The sequence below is a fragment of the Malania oleifera genome, chromosome 9, assembly GCF_029873635.1.
Source record: "Malania oleifera isolate guangnan ecotype guangnan chromosome 9, ASM2987363v1, whole genome shotgun sequence".
Classification (NCBI taxonomy): Eukaryota; Viridiplantae; Streptophyta; class Magnoliopsida; order Santalales; family Ximeniaceae; genus Malania; species Malania oleifera.
The window spans coordinates 19,543,445-19,569,004 of NC_080425.1; the positions used below are offsets into that span (position 1 = coordinate 19,543,445).

The 25,560-nt window shown below is 35.2% G+C and overlaps 1 protein-coding gene across 3 annotated transcripts; it reads left to right on the forward strand.

Annotated features, from left to right (window-relative positions):
• Window positions 1–1,120: 1,120 nt before the first annotated feature.
• LOC131164566 (2-carboxy-1,4-naphthoquinone phytyltransferase, chloroplastic) lies at window positions 1,121–25,369 on the forward strand. Of its 3 annotated transcripts, none has more exons than XM_058121853.1 (12): window positions 1,121–1,516; window positions 3,559–3,660; window positions 6,195–6,396; window positions 10,727–10,830; window positions 21,465–21,536; window positions 21,664–21,802; window positions 22,601–22,707; window positions 22,790–22,889; window positions 23,001–23,039; window positions 23,126–23,236; window positions 23,365–23,430; window positions 25,039–25,369. In XM_058121853.1, exons 2-12 carry the CDS (start codon window positions 3,584–3,586, stop codon window positions 25,171–25,173), a joined length of 1,152 nt encoding a protein of 383 aa, XP_057977836.1. In that variant the 5' UTR covers window positions 1,121–1,516; window positions 3,559–3,583; the 3' UTR covers window positions 25,174–25,369. The 3 variants fall into 3 exon arrangements, with proteins under 3 accessions (XP_057977836.1, XP_057977834.1, XP_057977837.1); XM_058121851.1 differs by having other exon boundaries at window positions 1,128–1,551; window positions 3,502–3,660; XM_058121854.1 differs by lacking the exon at window positions 22,790–22,889 and having other exon boundaries at window positions 1,128–1,516; window positions 22,601–22,753.
• Window positions 25,370–25,560: the final 191 nt, after the last annotated feature.

The window sequence follows — 25,560 nt, forward strand, 5'->3', positions numbered from 1 at the left end:
TTCGGTAATTTTGCCTACGTCCACGGAGTTGCAGGGATTTCAATATTATCAGGAAGAAAGCACAGAAAGTGTGGCGATACAATTCTCTCGCTCTCGTTCTCTCTCGCGGATACAACCACCGAAAACCTAATCACCCGAAAGCAACCTTTTATATGTTGCGCCTAGGGTTCCGTTCCGAATGGGCTCCAAAAATTTTCCCGACTCAAGCCTTCGCTCCATGGACTAAGCCTTAGGATAGAAATCTCTAATTAAATAGAGGTCGGGTCGTCATCCAAATCAAAACATAACTAGGCTCCACAAAAGTCCAACAAATATATTATTAATATCACAAAATCTAGATGTTATCTTAAACTTGTCTCTTGTGGTCATAAAATAAACTTTCATACGATTTCATTGTCATATTTTAATAAGTTATTTGTACGACTTAAAAGCAACATTTTATGTCTACGTGATTTATTAAATAAAATAATTCATAAATTAATTACAAAACAATTGAATAATTATTAAGGGTACATAAAATCTAACTTCTTATTAATGTCCGTTTAGTTTCATATCGTTTCTGTGAGCAGTTTCAAGGCCAGTATAAAATCCTCTTAACTCTCTCTCCTTAATACTTAGATTTTGAGGATGAGTTCTCTAACATTTCTACTAACAATACTTCATATTAAATGGGAATATTTTTCTAAATTATATTGTATAATTATTTTGAAGGACTATGCATAAAACATTATGTTACATCTCATATGATGAATAGTTTAAGTTGCTTAGGTAAAAGTCTTAATTTTATGGATACAAAATAGGAAAATTATATCTTAATTTAAAAAAATTATAATTTGAACCGTATTTGGAGAGTTAACAGACTATTTAAAAAAAAAAAAAACATAATATAAAAAATTTCACATATATTATTTTTTTCCAAAATTAGTTTAATTAAATTTTATTAACTTATTTTAAAGTCAAATTTGACTTCTATATATTTAAAAAATTTAAAATTTAAAATCATATTAAATTTAAATAAAAAATAACTTTAAATTATATTAAAATTTACCTAAATCTATTCAAATCTAAAGCTAATGTCCCATATCACACACCATTACTAAAGTACATAAATCTAAGAAGGTGCGGGTTTGCTCCAAAAGAATCTGAAATTGAACTACCTAAAATGACGTCAAGTCGAATTCGGAAACTATACTATGGCAAATTCAACCGTTGGATTGTGAAAACACAGCCACCTACCTTCCGGAGAGAATCAGCGGCCAATCTCTAAGGAACGCCAACTCCTGCGCAGCACCGCAGCGAATCCAGTTTTTTGATTATTTTTTGTTCCTGCGAGCCGAATTGCCAGGCCTGGGGAGTGAAGTTGAAAGTAGAGGCGACGCCGTTGTTGCTGGAGGTTTAATTCAATTCAAGTGTCGATGTTGTTGTTCCTTCTTCATCTGCTTCTTTAGCTTCTTGATTGCGACTCGATCCCTCCACTTGCCAGGCAACGCCTTCCATTTTCGCATTCCTACGATCTGTAAGTATCGATCAACATCATGATGCTTCATTCAGGTTTTTCGCCCCCCTTTAGGGTTTTTGAGTTTTTTGTTTTTGGATTTCAGGTCTGGGTTTGATATTTTGGGGGTTTTCGGTCTCATTTGCTAGGGTTTGGGTAAAAGTTATGGATCTTTGCGTTTGTGGACTTGATTTGTGGAGCTGGTTTTTAGAAAATAGGATGTAAGAGCAAGTAGAGGTGAAATGGATTTATTTAATTATAACAACCATGAGGTGTAAAACAAGTGGGTGGACAAATTTTAGCCTAAAGAGCTCAAAAATAGAAACTTAAATTCTTGAATTTTAAGTAGAGATAAACCTCTTTTTTTTTTTTTTAAATGCTAACACGCAGGTATTTGAAAAACTGAAACCCTAGCTATGGCCACCGGTAATGCACCTAAACCCAATAACAGTCGGCATATGTACAATGCTCATAAGTATAAAACAAAATGTAAGCATCACACATAAAGGATAATATAGTTGGACAGAACAAAAGAGTTGGGTATCTAGAATTCTTGGAATAAAATCCAGATAGTTTAGAAAAGAAGATAAAATAAATGTATGTATGTGACTAAATCTCCATACAACTAGTTTTATTCTTGGAAAGCACTATTCCTGCTTGAAGGACCAATTGGGAAGTGTATTTCCAATGCTGAGCTGATGTTTGAGAGAAGATTCAATTGAACATATAAATTCATGTAAGCTGACATAAATATAAGCACAATCACAAAGAAAGTTCATTTTATGACCTAGGAAGGGCCAATTTATGATGAAATTATTTAAATTTCGTGTTATTAATAATATATGGGGTTTTTCAATGACTCCAACTCTCTACTCCCAGATATGAATTAAGATAAATTTTCATTTCTGGGGAACATTTGAAAACTCTCTTGGGGTAATGTACGGAAAAACATTTCATTGAAATAGAATAACAAAAAGAGCAGAAAACCCAAAAAAAGTACAGAATTAAATTTGACAACCATTACCAAGCTTGCCTTTTCAAATGAAAAATGATGGGAATACCTTGCACTACTAAGATTGCTTCTCGGAGTCTCTCTCTCCTTTGCCATATGTTGTTCGCACTTCAGAGTTCTGCCTCTGTTTTTCCCTCTTCAGTCCTCTCTCTCATATGATATGTGATAAGGAGGAAATATTCACTTGTACTACGGCTATCAGAAAGTTATGACATTTGGATTAGTGTAAATTTTGATAAAATTAGTAAATACATCCTATGCATAAGTAATCTAAATATAAAGCCATGAAATTTTTTTTAAAAATATATAAATTATCATATGGCATAAATATTTTAATTAGAATTATGAGATATATGAAATTTAAATATTTGCATAATTTTAAAATAAAAATTAAAATATATAATTTATTACTCTTTTGTTTTATAAAAATCTAAATATATGAGTTTTTAAAAAAAAAAATTAAATTTATATGATTTTTAAAGAAAAATTATTCTATATCCATACTTTATATAAAAGTATGAATAGTGTAAATCATTTGGTGGACAAAAATATCCTTGTCTTTTGAAATAAAGGTGAAAAAATCTTGAAGATATAATTATAGATTAATTTATTAACTAAAATGTCTAACCTCATGGATAAATAACAATATAATTTCCAAAGGAAAAATTTTAGAAATGAAAATGTAGACCTATAAGTACCCTCTGAATAATAAATTTTAATTTATTTAAAATATTTAAAATTAATTAATTGATCTTTAAGTAAAAAAATAATAAGATTTTAGGTAGCAAATTGCAATTTAAAAACTGTAATAAAGTTATTAATATTTTCTTAAATTTCTATCTATTACACCTCTACTTGCTCGTACATCCTATTTCCTAAAATTTTTATCTGTTACAAAGATCCATTTGTAGTATCTATTGCGCGTTTACGTTTTGTAAGTTCTAATCTGTTGCTTTTAATTTTCGCTAAACTAAGTGCATATTTGGGCTTCCAGTGATAAGAGTTACAGGATAGACAAATAACAGACAAGCATTTCTTTCCTTGCTTGTAGATTGTGTTGCAATGTGTAACTAGCAATGGAAGCCAGAGTCTGTATCCTTAGCCTAGGGTTTAGCCCGAAGAAATACCTCCTGAATCAGAGTAATGGTCAGTGGTAAGTTCCATTCCTGCATTGTACTTCTGAACATTTTATACCTCCCTAAGTAGTTAGAAAATGGGTTTCGTGCAATGATAATAATTTATTGTTGTTTTCTGACAATGATTGCCGTTACCTGTATTCCTATATTCTAAGATTTCAATCACAATGTTTGGGCAAGTTAGGACTTGCTCTACAATGGAGCAAGTGATCATGTATATTCTGAAACATATTACCCTCACTCTACTGTTGGAAAAATGGATTTAATAACATTGTAGCTAGAATATTAAGGGAAGGTGTAAATGGGTTGGTTTGGCTCTGCTCTTAAGGATTTTGACCATGAATTGAGATGCTCCAGTTCCATTTAGAACTGGAACCTACCTGAACCATCCTTGGAATAGAACCAACCAAAGTTTTAAGGTTTGTTTTGATTCAGTTCCTAGGAAAAGTTCCCTGGGTAAACCAGACCTAGCATATTGCAAAATTATAGCCCAGAAAATGACCCAACTACAAAAAAATTAATTTGAGATATGAGCCTTTTAGCGCTAAAATTGATTAGTTTATTGTAGAAAGTAAAAACTGTGGTGGAAAAACTCAAAACATTCTATTTTCTACTAAAAACAACAAAAGAGCTGCATGTTTCTTAATTTGACCAAATTTAATGTGCTTAATTCATTCACCTTGCTGGGTATCAGAGCATTCACCTGCATTGAGCAATACTTAAATCATTGTGAGTTTCAATTTCTTAGTTGAAAGATTACCAGTTCGCAAAATTGCAAATGATAAAAATTATCTTTTCAAGCCAATAAAAGAATGGCTAAAAAATGCAGTATTCCAATGAAATTTAACTGAAGATAACTGACCTGAATTCGAAGTTCCAAGTTCTGAGTTCTAAATTCCAAAGTCAGAGTTTAGATTGCATGCAGGGAAAAAAGAAAAAGGCACAACAAAGCATCCAACTTCAATTCTCAGGTTAAGATAACTTAGTGATATTACAATCTTGCCCTTTTAATTTGTTCCATTTAATTTTTGTAATTTATTATTTTTATTATCCTAATATAAATGCAAAACTCCTTTGGATTGGTCCTACATGAAAATTGAACCTCTTGAGTCAAAGGTTTGAATCTTAACTTTACCACATCTAAAAAAATGTAATTTCATTTTAAAAATTTTGATTCATTTCCTTTGGGTTGGTTTGGTTGGGATTGATTTGGTTCTAATTTGGTTTTTCTAATGGTTCACTCCGATTGCATTTATTGCAAAAAAAAAAAAAAAACTGAACCAAAATGTTCACTCTTTAAGTTTCTAAACCAAAACATGCCCAAATACTTAAAGAACCAAACTGTTAGGTTTCGTTCTGTTAGTTCTTTGGTTTACTAAGTTCACTCTTACAGACTTACATCCCTATCCTAGGTAATACACACCCTCTCCATCCCCCCAACCTCCTGTGGCAAAAAAAAAAAAAAAAGATTTAAGATTAATAAATTTACAAATTCGAGTTTAATTCAATGACTCAATGCATTCAAATTGAGATAAATAGAAATTTATCAAAAAGAGATTCTTGGATGTATGATAATGTTTAAGAGTAAAATATTTTGAATTAAGCAATTATATATTTACAGTAGCAGAGTCTTGATCCCAACTGTTTGGATTTGGCTAGATAAATCCTTTTTTCTATTTCAAGTTGATTTATGACTACCTTCTCTATTTAGTTTAGTTCTTTATTAAATCTTTTCACTGCCTGAACTAAGAATTAACACTTTAATGGGAAAAAGGTAATCAATTATATGAGGAAGTCAAATAAAAACAGATAGCAGATTGAAAATTCAAATCTCCATGCATTTGAGAAGAAAAAGTTGTCTATTAAATTTTTTTTTTTTTTTGGGGGGGGGGGGGGTGTGGTTGACCACAAAATGTCAGTTACAATTTATTATTTGGTGGTCAGTTCTTAGAATTTTCTATTTCGAGGCATTTGTTTTTATGGCAATTACTTTGTCCATCCTTTTATCAGTTAACACTTCCAGGAAGGGATATTCCTCAAATTTGGTTCTATTTGACATTTATTGATTAAATTTCCAAATTTATTCAGATCAACTCGTCCAAAACCTTCTGATTGGTCCAAGAAATACGTGGATAAGTTGCTTTTGTAGTTAACCCTACATTGTATGCCTTCTGGAGTGTATGAAACCACCTTTCTGGGTGTAGCACTGATAAAAGTAACTATCATCTGAAAAACATTAATTGCAGTCCTTAAAATTTTACAACTGATATTTATTGGTGAGTGTGAGATGATGTAATGAGAGATATGGTGCCTGGACTTTGTTCCTTGGTGGCTAGACCAAAGTTTAAAGTAATTGATGCCACAATTATTTATTACTTTCCCAGCTTGGTTTGGCTGTACAAAACCATTCTACTTTAATTTACGTGCACACATTGGAGAGAGGGCGAGAAAGCATGGTCTTTATTTGTGCATTAGTTGGGATTGTTCTTAGGTCTCAACAAATATTAAGCCATTTAAATGATATTGAAAGGTTATAATGTTTATGTTGTAGTGCCCAAAGATTTTGCAACAGGGCTTGTAGAAGGCAATTGAAAAACAAGAGACATCACCCATGTTGGAAGAGTTCCATCGAGAGCTGTGAGCGGTCCAACACTAGTCATGAAGAGATAAAAGAAAAGAATATTTCTAGGGCAACCTTGATTTGGAGAGCAATCAAATTACCTATTTACTCTGTTGCCTTGGTTCCTCTATCTGTGAGTTTTCTCAACTTATAGTACCTTTCAATTTGCCATTAATTTTTTATATGCAAATGTTGAAACATTAATGTATCATGACAAACTTGATTTAAATCTTCAGTTTGTTTTTGATGAAACAATTTTGTGGTACAGCTTAGAAATCATGCTTCTAACCCTCACATAAAAAAAAAAATAAAAAAAAAAATGGAAGCATTTTACAGTCAACTTGGTCGAAGGAGCCTGTGTTGTGCTGCAATGAAAGATGCAGTGCAACAATAGGAACGGTGCAGATGAAATATTGAATATGCTGTGAATTTTTCTGTGGATGCCCCATACTGGACTCGTTCTTGAGTGATACCTTTATGCATTCCCCAGTATGCAATGTTGCGGATGATATTTAATACTTGAGGCCATTTAGACAGGGGGAAATTGTGAGGGCTTTGGGATGAAGGTCCTAGCTCAGATGTATGGTGCTGGTTGCTTTTTTCTAGAGGTAGTTAGGGAAGATGCAATGAGGTGGTTTAAGAATTTCATGATGGGGGGTTTTGTGGCTGGTAGCACTGTCAGCTTCATATATTTGACCCTGTTTGGTCCCATCTTTCCGATCAGCCAAGTGCAATATCTCCGCAAATAGTGGGCTGAAGTCATGGAAAGAAGGCTGAAGATAATCTTCTCTAGTGAACACACTTTGTGGTGGATAGGCAGATTGTTAGTGCTACTTTAATTGCAAATGAATGTGTGGACACCAAGTCAACATCAGGCAGATCCTCCGTGCTACTTTAACTGCAACTGAATGTGGGCACCAAGCTCAAAATGATGTTAATTTGAAGTTTCTCTTCTTATGCTGGAGTCATGGCAAGAAGGTTGAAGATTATCTTCTGAAGTCAGCAAACTTATGTGGCAGATAGGCAGATTGTCAGTGCTACTTCAATTGCAAATGAGTGTGTGGACACCAAGTCAACATCAGGGAGATCCTCTTTGGTGCTACTTCAACTTGAAGTGTGGACACCAAGCTGAAAAAGATGCTAATTTGAAGTTCTCTTCTTTCTGTCAAGAAGAAGATGCTTTGGAGAATTTGGGCCAATTTGATTCGTTCTTGCATATCCTTGGGTAGTTGGTCCTTATTAACAGTCCAATGGCTCTGGCTAGGGTTTTCTCCACTGTCCAATTGGTTCAAGAAAATGAGGTCCATATCTCCTTTTTAATTTTTGTAATGTAGGTGTTCATCAGGATGTTGGAGAGGGCCATGGAAGATGGTTATATTGGAGGATTTTTTTTTTTGGACATCTGAGTGGAATACCATCAGTATTCACATTTTCTTTTTGCAGATGACACCATTATCTTTTGTGGGGTGGAAGATGAACAGCAACTTTACTTGAGATGTATGCTGCTCTGGTTTGAAGTGGCTTCCTGGATGAAGATGAATCCATGCAAGGGTGAATTCATTCTGTTGAGGAATTGTGGCAATGGCGCCAAATTGGAAAATATTTGTGCGGATAAGATGGAAAGCTCCCTATCGCTTATTGTGGCCTTTCTTAGGTGCTATAAATGTGACATGTGACGATGTAAGGATCTAGGATCCTGTAATAGAAAGGTTTGAATGCAGACTTGCTGGACAGTGGATGCAGTCGTTTATATTTATCCAAAGGAGGGATAATAACTTTCATCAAGGGCACTTGGTTTTGTCTTCCACTTATTTCTTGTCCTTTTTCCCTGTTTCCACTTCTGTGGCAGAGAGTTGGAGACTATACAAAATCATTCCCTGTGGGTTAGCTGATGGAAGGAACATTGGAGGGTAATTTCTCTTGATCAATTGAGGAAGCTTTGATTTTAGATAATTTATCCCTCGTGGCTAAGTCATTATGGCAATATATGCCATATAGGGCTGTCTCAGGAGGATGGTGATTTTTCCTTTTTTGGGGGGGAGGGGGTGGTGTGTTGTCGTGGGGGGATGGATTTCCTCTCATTCTAGGTTGCCTTGGAAGCCCATTCACAAACAGTGGAAGGGTTTTATCATGCTCATGCATGATAAATTTGACATGGGTAGCGATTGTCCTATATCATTTTGTAATGATTTCTCTCTTTCTGGTTGGTTCCTTGCATTGTATTTATTTGCTGCAAATTGGGAAGCTTCAGTGGCAGATATTATTGAGGAAAGAGGAGTTATGTGGACTTAGTGTCCCTTGTCTGCGGGAACTGCCCACTAGACATTTGATGACTTTGATGATCTTTTGATATAATTCATGAAATTAATGCAAGAAGAGGAGAGGATACGGTTATTTTGAAGCATGCTACCAGTTGAGGCTTTGCAGTTTCATATTAATATATTCTTCGTGCACTGCACTGTCCTTGCGGGAGACCTCTTGGCATCAGAATTTTTACTTGTGATCATCTTCAACTGAAGGAAGATTTTGGTGAAAACAGGTGTTAACATTGTAATGGTGCAGCAGAAGCTGTTGAGCACTCTGAATTGTATACTCAATGAATCATTGTGGAAGTTGGCCACTGCTTTATCTGGTATTTAGAGAGTGCAAGAAGAGTTCATTGAAAAGAGAAAAGGAAAAAATAGAGATATTTGGGAGAGAGGTCCTCCTGGCATTATGTGGATTATTTAGCAGGAAGGGAAATATAGCTTTTGAAGGGAATGAGTATCTCTTGAGAAAATTTAAGAGCTGGATCTACACTCTTTACTTATGGAAAGAGTAGGATTGTGGGAATTCTTATGGCATTCGTAGAATGCTTGGATATATTTTCTTTTTGATTTGGTTTTGGCTTTGTAGAGCTTTATTTGTTTATTTATTTATTATTTATTTTTGTGTGTTCCATTTGTACATGGGCTGCAGTTGCACCCCTTTGATGCTTTTAATTAATAGTCATTTCTTGCTTATCAAAAAAATATTGGATACTATGTGCCTTAAAGCTTGGAATTAATTTGTTTCATCCACGAGCTATAATAATACTATAGGTTTTGCTTTAATTGTTTTGGATGGTAAACCTTTACTTCTTGGTTAGAGATGTCAGATGTAGTCAAATATTGGCATTTCAAACAGATGATTAGTGAATTATTTTTTTATAACAAAAGAAAATGTATTGAGAAAATGTTACAGCTTGATATACACCTTTGGCCCACAACCTAATAGCTTTAGCTTTTAGGTGAAGTGGTAATCTGTCTTGGTATCAAAGCTTGCCCGCATTTATTGTGTGGTGTTTAAAAATTATTGTATATGTTTATCTTTCGGTTCTTTCCACATACTGACAGGCTGCACATGTGGGGGAGTGTTAAGGCTTGTTGTCCCATTAATAGCTTAAGCTTTCAGGTGAAATGGTAATCTAACATGGTATCAGAGCTGGTTACTAGGTCTTGGGTTCTAGTCTCGTTGCCTGCATTTGGTATGTGTTGTTTAAAAAAATTATTATATTCCCTATGATGGGTGTTATTTGTTGTGTCTTTATCTCTCCACGTGCTTTCAGGCTGCACGTGCGGGGGAGTGTTAAAAGCTTGATATACATTGTTAACCCACAACCTAATAGCTTAAGCTTTTAGATAAAGTGGCAATCTAATAGAAAGAAAGAGAGCAATTGCAATGAATGGGAGGATGAGAAATCCTCGAAAGAGATAACAAAAAGGAATAGAAAAACCTGAAGAAGGAAAGAACCAACACATCCTAGTTAAAAATCCCCTCTTTAATCCTTTGCCATCATAATTCGCAGAATTCTGAAATTTTGCCAAATTCATTGGCCTTTCCTCACTTAATTTTACCACCGACCAGGCAAATTTCTTGTCTTACAAGATTAGACATCCATAGTCCCAACTTATCCATTATAGATAATTAGTAATATTGATTTGCCAAATTTGCACAATGAATGAATTCTTGGTACATAAGTGATAAAATTCTTGTAAAGGAAAAATGACTGCAAATCCCCCACTTTGGTGAGATTTGACGACTTAATGGTCAACTGATTGGCATCAACGAATAATCTGGGGGCAAGGTATCCGTGCAGTAATTATGTTGTCACAAAGAAGTCTAATACTGAGATACCTCCTCTTCACAAGGGTTTAAGACTCAGAATTGAAAAAAAGGGTAATGGGTTGTTCAAACATTGATACTTGAAGTTTGATAGCATGCTATATTTCAAATTTAGAGTGAAATATTCAATAATATATCAAAGATTACCAATATGTTAGCATGCTTGTATTAAGTATACAACAGAAGCAGTTCAATAATGAGATATTTTGAGACTAGAATGAGTTGTTAATTGGGTTCAATTATTGCCTTCATCGCTTAGATCCTTTTCACCATTATCTGAGCGATAAGCTTTTTAAACACTTCCAATTTTCCTCAAACAGGTTGGCAGTGCAGCTGCTTATTTGCAGACAGGCATCTTCTCTGCTAGGCGCTACTCTGTGCTCTTGGCTTCTTCAGTTCTTATAATCACATGGCTCAATTTAAGGTGAACTTCATTACTGGTACTCAGATATTAAGTTGAGTTGCATTGCTGGTCTTAGCACAATGTAACTATGGACGAGATGTTGCATTACTATTGGCAAGGGTATTGACAAATAAATTTTTTGCTTCTCTCAAAATTGTTGCGAGAAAATCAATAATATCCTTATTGATAGTAATAAACAACATAAAAGGTCGACCAGGTGCATAGTTCAAGTAAGTTGTACAAGCATGCAATGTAGAGCAGGAAAATGCACGCATATGCAGTATTATTGCATTGAGACCGCCTGCTGGTTATCTTGTTTAAAATTGCCTAGACCAGTTGTCTGAATTGCATCCAAGCACTTTGTCTTTCTCAGATATCCTTTCTTTTTTGTGGGCTCTAATGGTGGTCTTCTACACTAGGATAGTCATCCATTATTTTGGAGAATGATTCAACTAAATTATTGTGGTGCTGGATAGGCTATCCTAGTGCCTTGCAGCTATACTTGCATTCTAAGAGAAGTTTCTTCCTAAGATATAAATTATGTACTCTCTTTGCTAGAATTAATGGTTTTTTCTTTATGCCACCTTTTATTGGAAATGGTATCTTCATAAAACACTTGCCTGGTGAGGAAATTATTGTTCTTTAGTGAGTACCTTCAGTGGTGCACAGAGAAAATTTGTCCATTTTACCCTTGTTTTTTTTTTCCCCGTTGTGAATTTCAAGAATTGTGTCCAGAAAGTTAGGAACAATAATTCTTGTAAAGAGGATTCTTGAAAGAAGAGGAGAGCCTACATTATACACCAGGAGTGGATGTTCTGAGAGAATAAGGAAATCCCTATGAAACTGATGGAATCAGAGTATGTGAATGTCCCTTGTTATTAAGGATGTTATTTGGATGGGACAATTGTTAGACAGGCTTATTTCATTGGTTCAAGGACCAATACAACTAGTCACAATATTTTGTGACAACGAGGCTACAAATCCTCCTCTTGAAAAATTTGAAGTTTACAAGTAAATCGAAAGACACATCAAGAAAACACTATATCATAGGAGAATTAGTCATGTTAGAATATCTACCAACTAATGTGATGTTAGCTGACCCTCTTACTAATGCCCTTCCTGGAGAAACAACTTGGAAATGTTAAGGGAAATGGGATTTACCAGTATTGAGGGATTGTGCTTGAGAGCTAGAGATATTTGTAAAATATATCAAGTTAAAAGAGTTCAAGAGAGATTTGACCATAGCTTGGTCCATTGGGAAGGTAACATGCGTACTTTCCATGTATATCAACTGTTGGATTTAAAATCCTAAAACAAATTCCATTTTTATTAGGTGTACTTTAATTTTTGTAAGATATGGAAAGGTTGAATGAATGATTCTTAATAAGCTTATAGACTTCTGTAACTTGAAAGTGGGTGAGGAAAACCTTGAGGGAAATGGGATTATTACCACAATAGAGCGACTACCATGGCTATAACTCAATTTTGTTGGAGATCTAAAGATCTCAAGTTAAAGGAGTTCAAGAGAAAGTTTAACATGGGCTGTACAATTGGAAAGGTGACAAGCATAGATCCCAAGTTCATCAACGATTGAATTTAGAATCATAAAAAAAATCCATTCTTATGAGGTGATGTACTTTAATTTTTTGTAAAATATGGATGGTTGAACCAATGATTCTTAAGAATCTTATAGACTCGTGCAAGTTGGAGTGAGTGAAAACACTCTTGATAAGCTTGCCTGGGTCATAAAATAAAATATGCATGCAAACATGCAATGGAAATTAAAATTTTAATATAAGCATGCAATTTGAAAAATGTCATCCATGGTTGATTTACAAAAAAAAAAAAAAAGGAGAATGGAGATAAACCTACCTATTTCGACTATTCAAGCTTTGAAACACTCTCTGCCACTCAATTGCTTGGCCTCTAAGCACGTATCGATGCAGATCTTAGTCAGAAGTCATTCACAAGGAACACTTAGCATACAATTAACTTGGTGGAGAGAGCAAAGAAAAGTGAGAGGGGGTGGAGTTAGTGAGGGAGTTCTAGCTCTCTTGCTGGCCCCTTTACCCTTTTATATAGGAGTTTAGGCTTGCATGGAACGGCCAAACATGGCATCTCCGAACTTTGGTTCTTAAGCTTTTCCTCCCTTGGGAAGTTGAGATTTCCTGAATTACCTTTTTCCCTCTAAATGCATCTTATATATTCAACTCTCCTTTTCTTCTTAATCATCACTTGCCTTTATTGAATGTGATTTAGGGTTGCAAATGAGCCATGTCTTGACTAGCTTGAACTTGGCTTAAATGACTTGAAAGAAGCTTGAGCCTGAATCAAGCCTGAAAGGAACTATTTGGGCTTGGCCTGCTCAACATCTATACTGCTTGAGCTTGACTCACTTGCAGCTTGTTTCATATTTATAAAAAAGATGATCTTGAGTATAGCTTGAAATCTCGATTTAAGCTAAAGAACTCGAGCTCAAGATTAACTCACTTCCAAGTCCCTAATAAATGATAATTTGAGGACATATGCTCTAAAATAAAAAATTAAATATGTAAAAATATATCAATTTAAATGAGTTACAAGCTGAGTTTTTAAATTAGCCTCTAAATAACAACTGAGTCTAATGATGAGCCGTGAGTCTAATAACGAGTCTATATATAAGAATGTTATGGGATTATTTGACAAGGTAGCTCACGAGCCTACTATTGAGCTATTAACGAGCTAGCTCTAAAGCTAGGTAAGCAAGCTAATAAACGATCCAGCTCATGAGTGTAGCGAGCCAAGCATGATTAAGCTTGAGCTTGGTTTATTTAGCTGGCGAGCTTCAAATGTAGGCTCAAGCTGGGCTCATTTGTCATAACAAATAGGTTTGAACGAGCTAGTATGAAGCAAGCAACAAGTAGCTTATGGGTGTCTCGAATTATCTGCAGTCCTAAATGTGACCTCTTAGGTTCATCTTATTCTTGTAGTGAGTGATGATCTTCATCTTTGTCAACATCTCAATTGGTACTCCTAATTTAGTTGATTTAGAATACTTTCCAATTAATTTTTACCAAAATTTTTCTATAGGATGTTTAATATCCATGAGTGACACTAGCAGCATATCATGATAATGTAGATAAGGTTGAATGGAGAGCTAGGAAGCATTGATGCTGACATGAGACATGGATACCAACATGGTGATACGACAATTTCGAAAAATGAGGATAGGACATGTTAGGGATACGTTAATTAATTAATGTAAAAGTACACACACACACACACACACACACACACACACACACACACAGAGGCATGTTTTCCTTTTAGAAGACAAATGTTGTAGTAATTTTTATTTTAAAGGACATATAAGCACTATTTATGAGAAGTTATCAATTACACGTTTTACAAACATACTTATACAATTGTCAACTACATTCATATTGCGGAGTATTGGTCCAACAAAAAAAAACACAACACAAGGACATGGCTAATGGTGGCAATGGGCATGTCTTATCAAGAAATATTTTTAAGAAAATGAACAGAGATTGACAAATAAATTATGGTTTTATTTTATTTTACAGAGGGTTGGGGTTTCTAGGGGTGGTTAGGAGGTCCAGCGGTGCTCTACAAGGTTGGCACACAGGCACTAGTGCTTCAAATCCTAACCACTCATATATCAAAGAACCTCTTGACTCTCAGTCTTTCAACTTCTCCTTAATTGTTTTATGGGGTTTTATTAACAAAATTAAAGAGGGCAACCAAACATATCATTCTAGTGCAAGAAATGTCCTAGAGGTGTCGTAGTTGTGTCACGGAGTGTTGGAAAGTGTTTTAACCTTGTCCAAAAATAAAAACAAATAAAATAATAATAATTCCTGACATGTGTTGGATACGTGTTAGGGAGTGTTAGGCAGGTATCGGTATCCGATACATGTTGGACATCGACACTTCAAGCTTTCAAAAGTGTTCGTGTCTCCTATATGCATAAGAACCTATTTCATGCAACGCCTTGATGATATGCCTCCTACTATCAAGCCCCTTGCTGAATGCCATGCAGTTGATTCTTTATCATGATCCAAATAAAAACAATAAAGAGAATATATTCTCTTTTCTTCCATACCTTAGTCAAGGATTTCCTAAGTTATACCTAGAAAAATTACATAGGACATTCTCTTTTAATGAAGAGCAAAGGATCCTATGTTTACATTCACTTACCTTCCTTCTAATTTGTACATGTTCAATCCTCTTGGTTAAGGGATAGCACATGTGGATTGATTAAAGCATAATAGCTAGGGTTGCAAAACAACCAAACTGCTCACTAGTGGCTCAGGAGTTCGGCTCGGTAAGGGCTTGTTTGGGCTCATTATTTATCTAAAATGAGCTTGAAGCCCAATTTTTAGGCTCTATTTGTAAACTAGTCGAGTATGAGCACAGCTAGGCTTGGATCATGAGCGACTTGATAACTGGCTCGAATGGGCTCGTTTATTAGGCTTGTTAAGGAGCTTGGTAATAAGCTTGTTAATAGGTTCATTAAGTTGACACAATCCCAAGAGTCGAATGCTAGTCCAATCGCCCAAGGAGAAAGACACAAATTCTAGCCCAAACAAAATAGATGGATGAAATTGTTAGATAATTTATAAAATTTTAGCCTGAGCCTCTGAGCCTATGCTCGAGCCCGAGCATGCAAATGAGTTGAGCCCGAGACAATATTTTTAATCTTGAGCCGAGCTCGAGCCCAACTTTCAGAGCTTGAACCGAGTTGAGCTCGAGCTTGAGCCGAGCTCTAGCTTTGCCTAGTTAAGCCTGAGCATGCTGAAGTTCGGCTCAACTCGACTCAGCTCGTATGTAGCCCTAACTACAACTTATGGTAAGATAACATGTAAAACTTCATTTAGGAGTTCTAAAGGTTGATTGTACTTAGGGTACATGTTTTGCATCATGCACCCATGTGTTTGCCTTTGTCTTGCTACACCAATACATTCTCTAATTGATAAACATCACACAAGCTGGTAAATCTGGATTATTAATCCCAATTGATAATTCTATATCTAGAGCAGTCCATTTAGATTGTTAGTGTATAGATGAAAATCCTACATCTACGAGTACTTCTAGAAACAAATGCTGGATTATCAATGCCCAATTGTAATCCTATATCTATGGTCAGTACCGTCAATCTATTTAGATTATCAAAATCCAATTGCTTATCATACATTATGAGTCCTCCCAAAACCAACTGCTCAAGAATATAAGTTCCATGTCCTTAATCTCTTTAGGGGCATATTCCCTCATGTAGATCCTTTGATTGATTCATGTTCTTTGTTAAATATATGGATGTTTAAAAATTGCCCATATTATTAATTAAGTGAATGTGGAAAAGTATAGAGGCAAGTACCCTTTACATGGTATCATTGATTCATTATGATTGGATTTACAACATACAATGAACTGGTTGCTTCCCATAGGATTAGTGGACTATATCAACTTTAAATATATCAACCGCTCCACCGTAGAGTGGCAGACACGTTTTTGAGGAAGTGGAAATCCTCCATGCCATAAAAGAATGCAATGGAAACAAAGTGCTAGGGTCAGATGGGGTTCTCCTTGTCATTCTTCTAGTCAAATTGGGGTGAGCTCAAGCACGACTTTATTAACACTTTTGAGGAATTCTTTCGATCAGGTATATTTGTGAGCAACATCGATGCCACTTTCGTTACCTTGATCTCGAAGAAACCTTGGGCAACCAACATTAAAGACTTTCATTCAGTTAGCTTGGTGGGAAGTATTTATAAGATCCTTGCCAAAGTCCTTGCTAAAGGATCAAAAGAGCCATTCTGGAAGCCATTGGATAACATCAACACGCCTTTGTGGGTGTGAAGACAAATCGTGGATGCAAACTTCATAGCTGACAAGGTGGTGGATACTTATTAAAAGAGAAAAGAAAAGTGGGATGGTGTGCAAGCTTGACATGGAGAAAGCCTTCAATCACATTGACTGGAACTTTCTTTTCTATGCTCTTGGGAAACTGGGCTTTGGGGAGCAATGGTGTAGTTGGATCACTCATTGCATGAATACACCTAGTGTCTTAGTGTTAATCAATGGGCACCCTGCCGATTTCTTTTGCTTCTCTAGAGGATTGAGAAAAGGGGACCTTTTATCTTCTTTTTTGTTCATTGTGGTGATGGAGGTGTTGTGCCTCATGTTGAAAAAAGCTAACGGAGAAGGGCTAATCAAAGGCCTTAGAGTTGGTAGGCACAAAAGGTCCATGGAGGCCACACATCTCTTGCTTACAGATGACATGATCATTTTTTGTGAGGATGACCACCTCCACATTCTGAACCTGAGATGTATCTTGGTATGGTTTGAGGCCGTTTTAGGTTTTAAAGTTAACCTTGGAAAAAGTAGAATCATTCTGGTTGGAGAAACTATAGACAGGTCTCTCCTTGTCTGGCCTTTTGGGTTGCAAGATGGGAACTTTCCCTATTAATTACCTTGGGCTACCTCTCAACAGCAAATTCAAAGATGAGGAGTGTGGGACCCCATCATTGAAAAATTTGAAAAAAGGTTGGTTGGATGGAAAAGGAATCTATCAAAAAGTGGTAAGACTCACTCTCATTACAAGCACCTTAACAGCTCTCCCTAGTCACTTCATGTCTCTCATTCCCTTTTTGGCTTCAATTGCCTAGAGGCTTGAAGGAATTCAAAGGAGGTGTTTTTGGGGGAGCTTTGGGGTGGATTTCAAATTTCACCCTTTCAAATGGGGCATGGTGAAACAACCATTCATTTAGGAGGTTTGGGTTGAAGTCCCTCCACATTTTTGATAAAGATGTTTTAGGGAAATGATTGTGGAAAGATCACCATTGGTGGGGAATCATTGCTGCGAAATATGGGTTTGAACTTAATGATTGGATCTCATAGGCTAGTAGAGGACAACATGGTGTAGTGTAATGGTTTTGGGCCCAACTTTGGTGAGGTAGTCCGCTTTGGCCCACTGACCTCACATGTTTGCCCTCTAAAAGGCACCTCAAATAATTGGAGCACAAACCATCCTTGTAAGTCCAAGATCTCCCTAGTACACATCCGATGTGGGACCGTGTCATGTAAGGGTGTGGAATTTCATCAAGAAAGGATGGAATGATTTCTTTTTGTGTATTAGATTTTAGATGAGGAATGAGGACAATATTTATCTTGGCATGATGTGTGGTGCAATCAAAAGCCCTTAGGGGATCTTTTGGAACATCTCCTTCCTTAGAAATGTGGAAGGTTGGGAACTCAACTTGCTCACAGACTTCTACAACTTTCTCTACAACTTCTAGCACCACAATAGTACTAATCTTCTAGTTTGGACCTTAGATGAGAAGGGGGCCTTCACTGTTGGATCCTTCTACAGGAAGTTCTTTCATTTGGTGTCAAACAACTTTAATTTCCTTTGGACTCAGATTTCGAAGGCAGCTGCCCCTCCCTTATCTTATTTTCAACCGGTGTTATGTCTAAATTATTACGTATATGCTTGTTTCTTTATCTTTTATTGTAAAACCACTTATACATCTAAATATTCCCATTTCAGCAACTTTTTCTTTTTGTTCATGTTTTCTATTTGTCCAACATTTTGAACCTTAAAGCATAGTTGGCCTTATAACTGTCTTATTAAACTTTCCTTTTAATTTTAAAGATATTCTACAATTTCATGACACGCTTGATGCTCTCCTCCATTTTACCCATCCTGTTTTAATTATATGTACTACATCTTCTTCAATTTTCATTTCAACTTGCATGATAGATCCGAGATATCTAAATTTATTAGTGTTATTAATCTTTTGATTATCTAGTTTAATCTTCTTTTTTTTGCTACTCCTTACATTATTGCAATTACATTTCATATATTTTGGTCTTATTCCTATTCATCCCAAACCTTTTTAATATGTATATCAAATACTAAGACTCTATGTTGTGTAGCCAAACTTTCACCTGGGATGACTTCATAATCCTTACAAGATAGACGATCCCCATTTCTAGTAAGAAGAGATCTATTTGGCTTTTGCTATACCCACTCTTGAAAGTTATTAAGTGTTCTTCTCTTTTTATAAAACAAGTATTCAATATAGCCAAATTGTAAGACATGGCAAAATCTAAGATTGCATCACTGACCTCATTTTTATCTCCATATCCATGACTTTCATATATCGTCTCATATCTTGTATTATCCTTTTCCAACGTGACCATTCAAATCAGTTCCCCTATGAATGTCTTTTCAGACGTAGGTACCCCTTGTAAAATACTATCCATATCTTCCCAAGAGTTTCTTTCAAGATTTTTTGCTAAGCCTATTTCAGGAGCGTACGCACTAATGACGTTCACTATCTTTGGGCTTAAAGCTATCTTGATTTTAATGATCATATTCCCTATTCTTTTAACATTTACTATATTATGATTTAGGTCTTTATCTACAATAATTCCTACTCCATTTTTTTGTTTTATTTACCAGAGTACTAAAATTTAAATCTTGATTTTTCAATTTCTCTAGCTTTCTCTCCTACCCATTTCGTCTCTTGAAGACATATTAAGTTAATTTTCCTTTTAAGCATTATTTCCACTATTTCCATACTTTTGCTCGTAAGAGTCCCTATATTTCAAGTTGCTAATCTAATCTTAGTTTCTTGAGCTAACTTATTAATCCCCTCCCTTCTATATTGATTCAGTCTATTCCCTTCATTTAAGTCAATTTGGCAAGAATTCATGATGATAAATTTTGGCAAAGTTTTACATTGGCTGTCAGTTACCTAACACAACTCTACTCCTTTATTTGGGCTTGAGACCGATTGTGTGTACAAAGAATGTGTTACACAGGCGAAGTACATGTTTGAAACTTTTTTTTTTGGGCAAACTTATTTCATATAGACAATTTTCTAAATCACACCCTATAACTAGTAGAAACCACACACACAATACAATGCATTAAAAAAAAATTAAAAATTAAAGCTTACAATTTTGGGTGTAAATCCAAGCTAGACTAAGATTTAAAAAAAAAACCATGCAATTGTAGATTTTGAAAATTTTTGTTTATTCCAAGACTAGCAAATGAAAAACATAAAAATACAAAAATGCATATATTAAGCCTATAAATCATAAACACAAAATCACCACTACTAACCAACTATTTGGAAAAATATTAATAATAGTAATAAGAAAAGAAATAATAAGAGAGGAGAAGATCTCATTGGTGGCTGAAACTAATAGGGTAATGATAACCGCCTAAAAATACTATAGTAAGTACCCTTGATGCAGGAAATTTTGTGTTGCTAACGAATATCAATCAAAGAATATTTAAGCAACAAGGTATTGCAAGAATTCTTCAATCTGAATTCAAGATTTTTCCAGCACATGGTAATATCTCAACTTTGGATAATTTGCAAAGAAGGGGTCCATTAGTCACCGACAGATGTCCCCTTTGCATGGCTGATGCAGATCAGTAAAACAGATCCTCCTGCATTGCACTAAGACCAGGAATTTTTGGAATATGGCGTTGACTCTGATTGGACAATGGTGGGTTATTGCTAACTTCGTGAGAGGGGAACTCTGGGCTTGGAAAGGGATTTGGGCAACAAAAGAGAGGAGAAAGGCTGTGTCCCTCATTCCCTCTGCAATTTTCTGGTGTGATTGGAAAGAGAGGAATATGAGAATGTTTAAAAATTTAACCTCAGCACTCTGGATCAACAAAGAGCACTGGTTTACTGTGGTCACTAGATGGTATGGTGGGACAGTTGTTAATGACTATAATGTAATCTTTGATTTTTGTGGGACCCTTCAGGGTGATTGACTTCTTGTACCATGGGCTGGCATCCCCTTGATGTCTATTCAATCAATTTTCCTTTATTTATAAAAAAAAGGTTCTTTTAAAAAAGGTTTATCCTATGGTTTTAAGAACTTAATAACTTTTGTTCAATTCATAGGTTTAAGTGTATTTTAGATATGCATATGCATCATGCTAAGACTTGTTTCTTTTCTGATAATATAAAGTTTATTTATTTTGAAAATGACTAAGTTGTTAGAATTAATGTTTTTATTACTAGAATTAATGTTTCTTTTTTTAACATTGTTTATAAGGTTTTCAAAGTGACACTTACATGTCATTAAAATTAATAGCGGCTGTTTAAACCACCACTATGCTTCTTGGGAAAAGATACTACTTTCATAAACTGTATCCTATAAAGTGTTGTGCATAGACCAAGCTTTTGTAATTTTCCTTTGTTTATTTTATGCTGGAAATTTTCAAGAATTACCCAATGTTCTTAGCTTTGTTACCTCAGTAAGTGAAGTTCCTTCCTTAGTTGACAATTTCTAGTTTTTGGCTGGGGAACTTACTGTGGCTATTCGTGTGCATATTTTCATTTTATAGCGCATTTTAAAAATTTGATAGGGCTTGTTTGTTTCTGGTTTTCACCTCAGGAGGGAATATCTTGCACTTTATTTCGAACTCATAAGATAATTTATTTCATCTTGTTTTTAAGTGAAAAAGAAGTAGTGTAATTTAGACGAACACCCCAAACTAGGTTTGCCACACCTTGAGCTTAGTGATGCATGTTTCTTAAATTGTAGACATTTTAACATTGGCGGACTCTTTATTTTCACCTTTATGTCTTTGCCAAGGGCTTTGACATTAATGTGGTTGTGGACAGCAACGACGTGTACGATTACGATACAGGAGCAGACAAGAACAAGAAAGAATCAGTTGTTAACATGGTTGGCAGGTAAATTTTCCATTTTTTTCTTTTTTAATGATATTTATTCCTTTTTTTTTTTTTTTGTTTCTATCTCCTATTTTTGATTTACAACAATAACAATTTGCCAATTGTTGGCTATACTTCATTCTGGAAGTCGTACAACAACCCTCGCTGCTGCCTACGTATTACTTGTTCTTGGTTCCTTTGGACTTGCATGGGTGTCTATGGAAGCAGGAAGTATACATTCATTATTATTATTAGCTTCTGCAATTACTTGTGGTTATATGTATCAGGTATGTTCCTCTTGCTATTTGAAAGTATTCTAAAATATTTTTTGAAGCATTATATATGACTTCTGTTATTATTTTCTGTATCCACCATAAAATTTAGTTGTTCTGGTTGCCTCTAGGCAGAGTTGCAGCGTGGTAAAAATGCTCTGCGATAATAGATGTTGCTCTTGTAGTGGCAAGCACATCCATTAATGAGTCATACTAAGAGATTCCATGTAGTTATCCACAAGAAGATCCTTAATTATGCCTTACAACAACTAAGTTTAATGTTTCTTTGATTAGTGTGCAGTTTAGTTTGCTGAGTCTCATGTGTCTCAATCACTTTATGTTTCGCTATTATTATCCTTCTTTTTTCTCTGTAACCCCCATTTATTGTTTTGTTTTTCTACTATTTCCAGAGGTCTTTTATTCATACAATTTTTCTTTGGCTAATGCACTTACATACCAAAGAACCTTAGCCCAATTAAGTGTGTGAGCAATCTAAAATGTTCAGTTTTTGAATTCTAGACTCCCAACTGCTAAATCATGTCATGCTGTGGCGGCTGATTGATATTTTTTTTATTTTTTCCTTATTAGTTCATTGTTTCCTATATTGTTCACTCTTTTTTTTTTTTTGTTGCAAATTCTTAATCCCCTGTCGAGTGCATTTTAATGAGTTTACCTTTATTCAATTGAAAATAAGTTCATATTCATTGTATTTTTTAATACAAATGCACCCAGCATGTAGATTTTTCCACCAATCAAATTGGCCGTAGGAGAAATTAGCCTTTCTCATATATACACTGCCTTGTGTTTTTGTAGTGCCCACCGTTTAGATTAAGTTACCAAGGATTGGGAGAGCCCTTGTGTTTTGCAGCATTCGGACCATTTGCTACTACTGCTTTTTACTTGTTGCAGAGCAGTTTAGGGTATGGTTTCTGGTTACCTGCCACTATGGATTTGGATTCAAATTTGGTATGTATTCTGAACATTAGTCTTAGTGGTTCACAGTAAGGAGAATTGTCTTCCTTTAACTCCAACAGTATTTTCTGCATCACTCCTTGTTGGCTTCACCACTGCCCTTATCCTGTTTTGTAGCCACTTCCACCAGGTATGTGTGTCTGTGAGTGCATATCTTCATTCATCTTGTTCGCTGCTTTTATAGGTTTCACTCTCCCATGGTTGCTTTTGTTTTTGTTGACAAATGATGTACTATTTGTAGATAGAAGGAGATAGGGATGTTGGAAAAATGTCCCCTCTGGTGAATACTCTTACACTGCACCTTTATATTGTTAAAAGTTGATTAAAAATGTCATTTTTATTTTTTTTCATATTATTTGCATGTAGGTTAGGCTGGGTACAGAAGCAGGTTCAAGGGTGGTTAGTGTGGCCATTATAACCCTCTATTCTCTTTTGGTCCTGCTTACTCTTAGCAAAGCTCTTCCTTTAACTTGCATTGTAAGTGTTTCTTGAATTCATGGATGGTATATTTCACTTATTCATGCTCAAACTGGTATTTAATTCAATGTTTCCATGCTAAAATTCTGAAATATGCTTTGTTTTGCATTTGAATAACTCTTTTCTAGTTTTGTTGCGGATTGACCTTGCCAATTGGAAAATTGGTGGCTAAGTATGTTGAAGAAAACCACAAGGTGAGCTTTGAACTTGCATGTGATGCCTTCGATTTGGGATTTTAACCATCTTCAATTCCTTTTCTTCCTGATTTGTGGTTTACAATCACGGTGCTGCAAAAGCAATGCCTGAAATTTACTGAAATGTGCAAAGGAAGTGAATTATTTATGTGCACTTTCTTTTACATGGTTAGACCATTCTTCTGTGATTGGGAATCAACTAAGTAGCGTGAAATATAAACCAAGAGAAATATGTTAGAATTTGACTTAAAATACATTTTGTCCTAGTTTCCTTTATGGAGTAATTCTAATGGGTAAGAGTTTCTTGAAGTAATCAAATTGATAAATAGTGAGGAAAGGCTTGGAGAGCAAGTTAGCGGTTCATCTTTTTGTGCGAGTAAAGAGTTCTTTTTTGTCTTTAGACCAAGAGAAGGGATTGTCCTAAGGGAAAAGGGGCTTTGCTCATTGTGTGAGTAAACATCTTGTGTGATGTAAAATTGAGTTTGGAGAGGTCTTATTTTGGCTACATTTAACGTGATACTTAAATTGCAAGTTTGTGAAGTTGTTTATGAGTAGTGTGGGATTTTAGGTGTATGGAGATTTGGATCTACTATTTGAGAGTGACTATGAACCCTTCTTTTTTTAAGTGGATTGTTCTTGGGAGGATTGTGGATGTGTGCCAAGTAAAAGAAAAGCATGGAGATATGGAAAGCCAGGGTGGAGACACTTGGAATATGCCTGAAGATTGAAGATTTTTGTTATTGCTTTCGTAATATTATGAATTAAGGTTGACTGATTACATATGATTTCTTAAAGCAATTTGAGCCAAGGTGGAGATTGTTAGAATATGCCTCAAATTTCTTGTTTGACTTGTAAAGTCAAAATTTTGAAAGTTCTCAATTTATGGGATTCTTGATAGGAGCCGTGTTTCCTATTTTACTTTTAAGTTGTTTTGGAAAATTTCCTTAAGTGAACCAACATACAAGTAAGGACTTAGACAGCAAGCTAATGCTTCCACTACTTGTGAGACTAGGATACTTGAAGATTAAGACTCAAAGGTTAGAAATAGAGAAGTGCTTCAGGATGGAAGATGATTTAGCTTGAGAGAGGGAGTTGTTCCAAGTGGAGGGGTGCTTCCTCAATTCTAGGAGGGAGCATCCAATGTGATGCAACTGTTTATTTGGAGGGATCTCATCTGGGCAACATTTGACAGGACTGCCAAACTGCAAGTTTATACGTTTTGTTTGTAAAACATGCGAGATTTGGGTGTCTTTTCTTTGTAATTATTGGATTGTTCTTGTGAGGACCATGGACATAGGCCAAGTGCAAGGGACAAATAATGCCAAATCTCTCCTAATGTGCTTAATTGTGTACTTGTGTGTATTTTCTATTTGGACCAACACGATATGACTTGCTCTCTCTCTCTCTCATTGGATAAATTTGTCATGGTGTTCGGAAACATAGATTTGGAGCATTGGATTTGGTATTGTGTCGATTTTCACAAAACTAAATAGAACTTGATATTGAGTTTTGTCGAAATATGCATAAATCAAATCTAAGGCCAAATCCATGTTCCTGAACAGAGCATCAATATTTCTAGTATTTCATTTTGAGCACCTATTCTTGCAGAACAAAACAAAGATCTTCATGGCGAAGTATTATTGTGTGAGATTGCATGCTTTATTTGGTTCTACATTGGTTGCTGGGCTAGTGATAGCAAGAATGATCTCTAATCGACAACTTCCGCATTTAATGTTCCCTTGATTTAGTTACATGCCATAAATTTGGCCTATGATAGAAATGAGCTTGTTAACTATTGTGGTTATCATAATGCTTTTAGAATTTTAAATAGCTAGTCATGTTTTACCCTAGGCTAAAGAATCATATGTATACTATTTGAATCTTACTCATTATCAAGTTATAGTTTATTGTGCTAATATATGTTCTACAATTTATGACCCTTGAGGAAAGACTATTTGAATCTTACTCATTATCAAGTTATAGTTTATTGTGTTGCCACACAATATACTTTGAACCATATTACCGAAATTGAAGAAAATGTTTTCATGGATGATCTCATTGTGTGTGTATGTGTTTTTTTTTCCTAAATCTCTATTCCTTTTGAGTTACTATTAGAAATCCAGAGGTAAT

Coding starts and splice junctions, on each gene's coding strand:
- LOC131164566 (XM_058121853.1), top strand. CDS start 3,584: ATGGAAGCCAGAGTCTGTATCCTTAGCCTAGGGTTTAGCCCGAAGAAA. Junction 10,831..21,464: donor ATCACATGGCTCAATTTAAG/GTGAACTTCATT, acceptor GGTTGTGGACAG/CAACGACGTGTACGATTACG. Junction 23,431..25,038: donor ATGTTGAAGAAAACCACAAG/GTGAGCTTTGAA, acceptor CTATTCTTGCAG/AACAAAACAAAGATCTTCAT.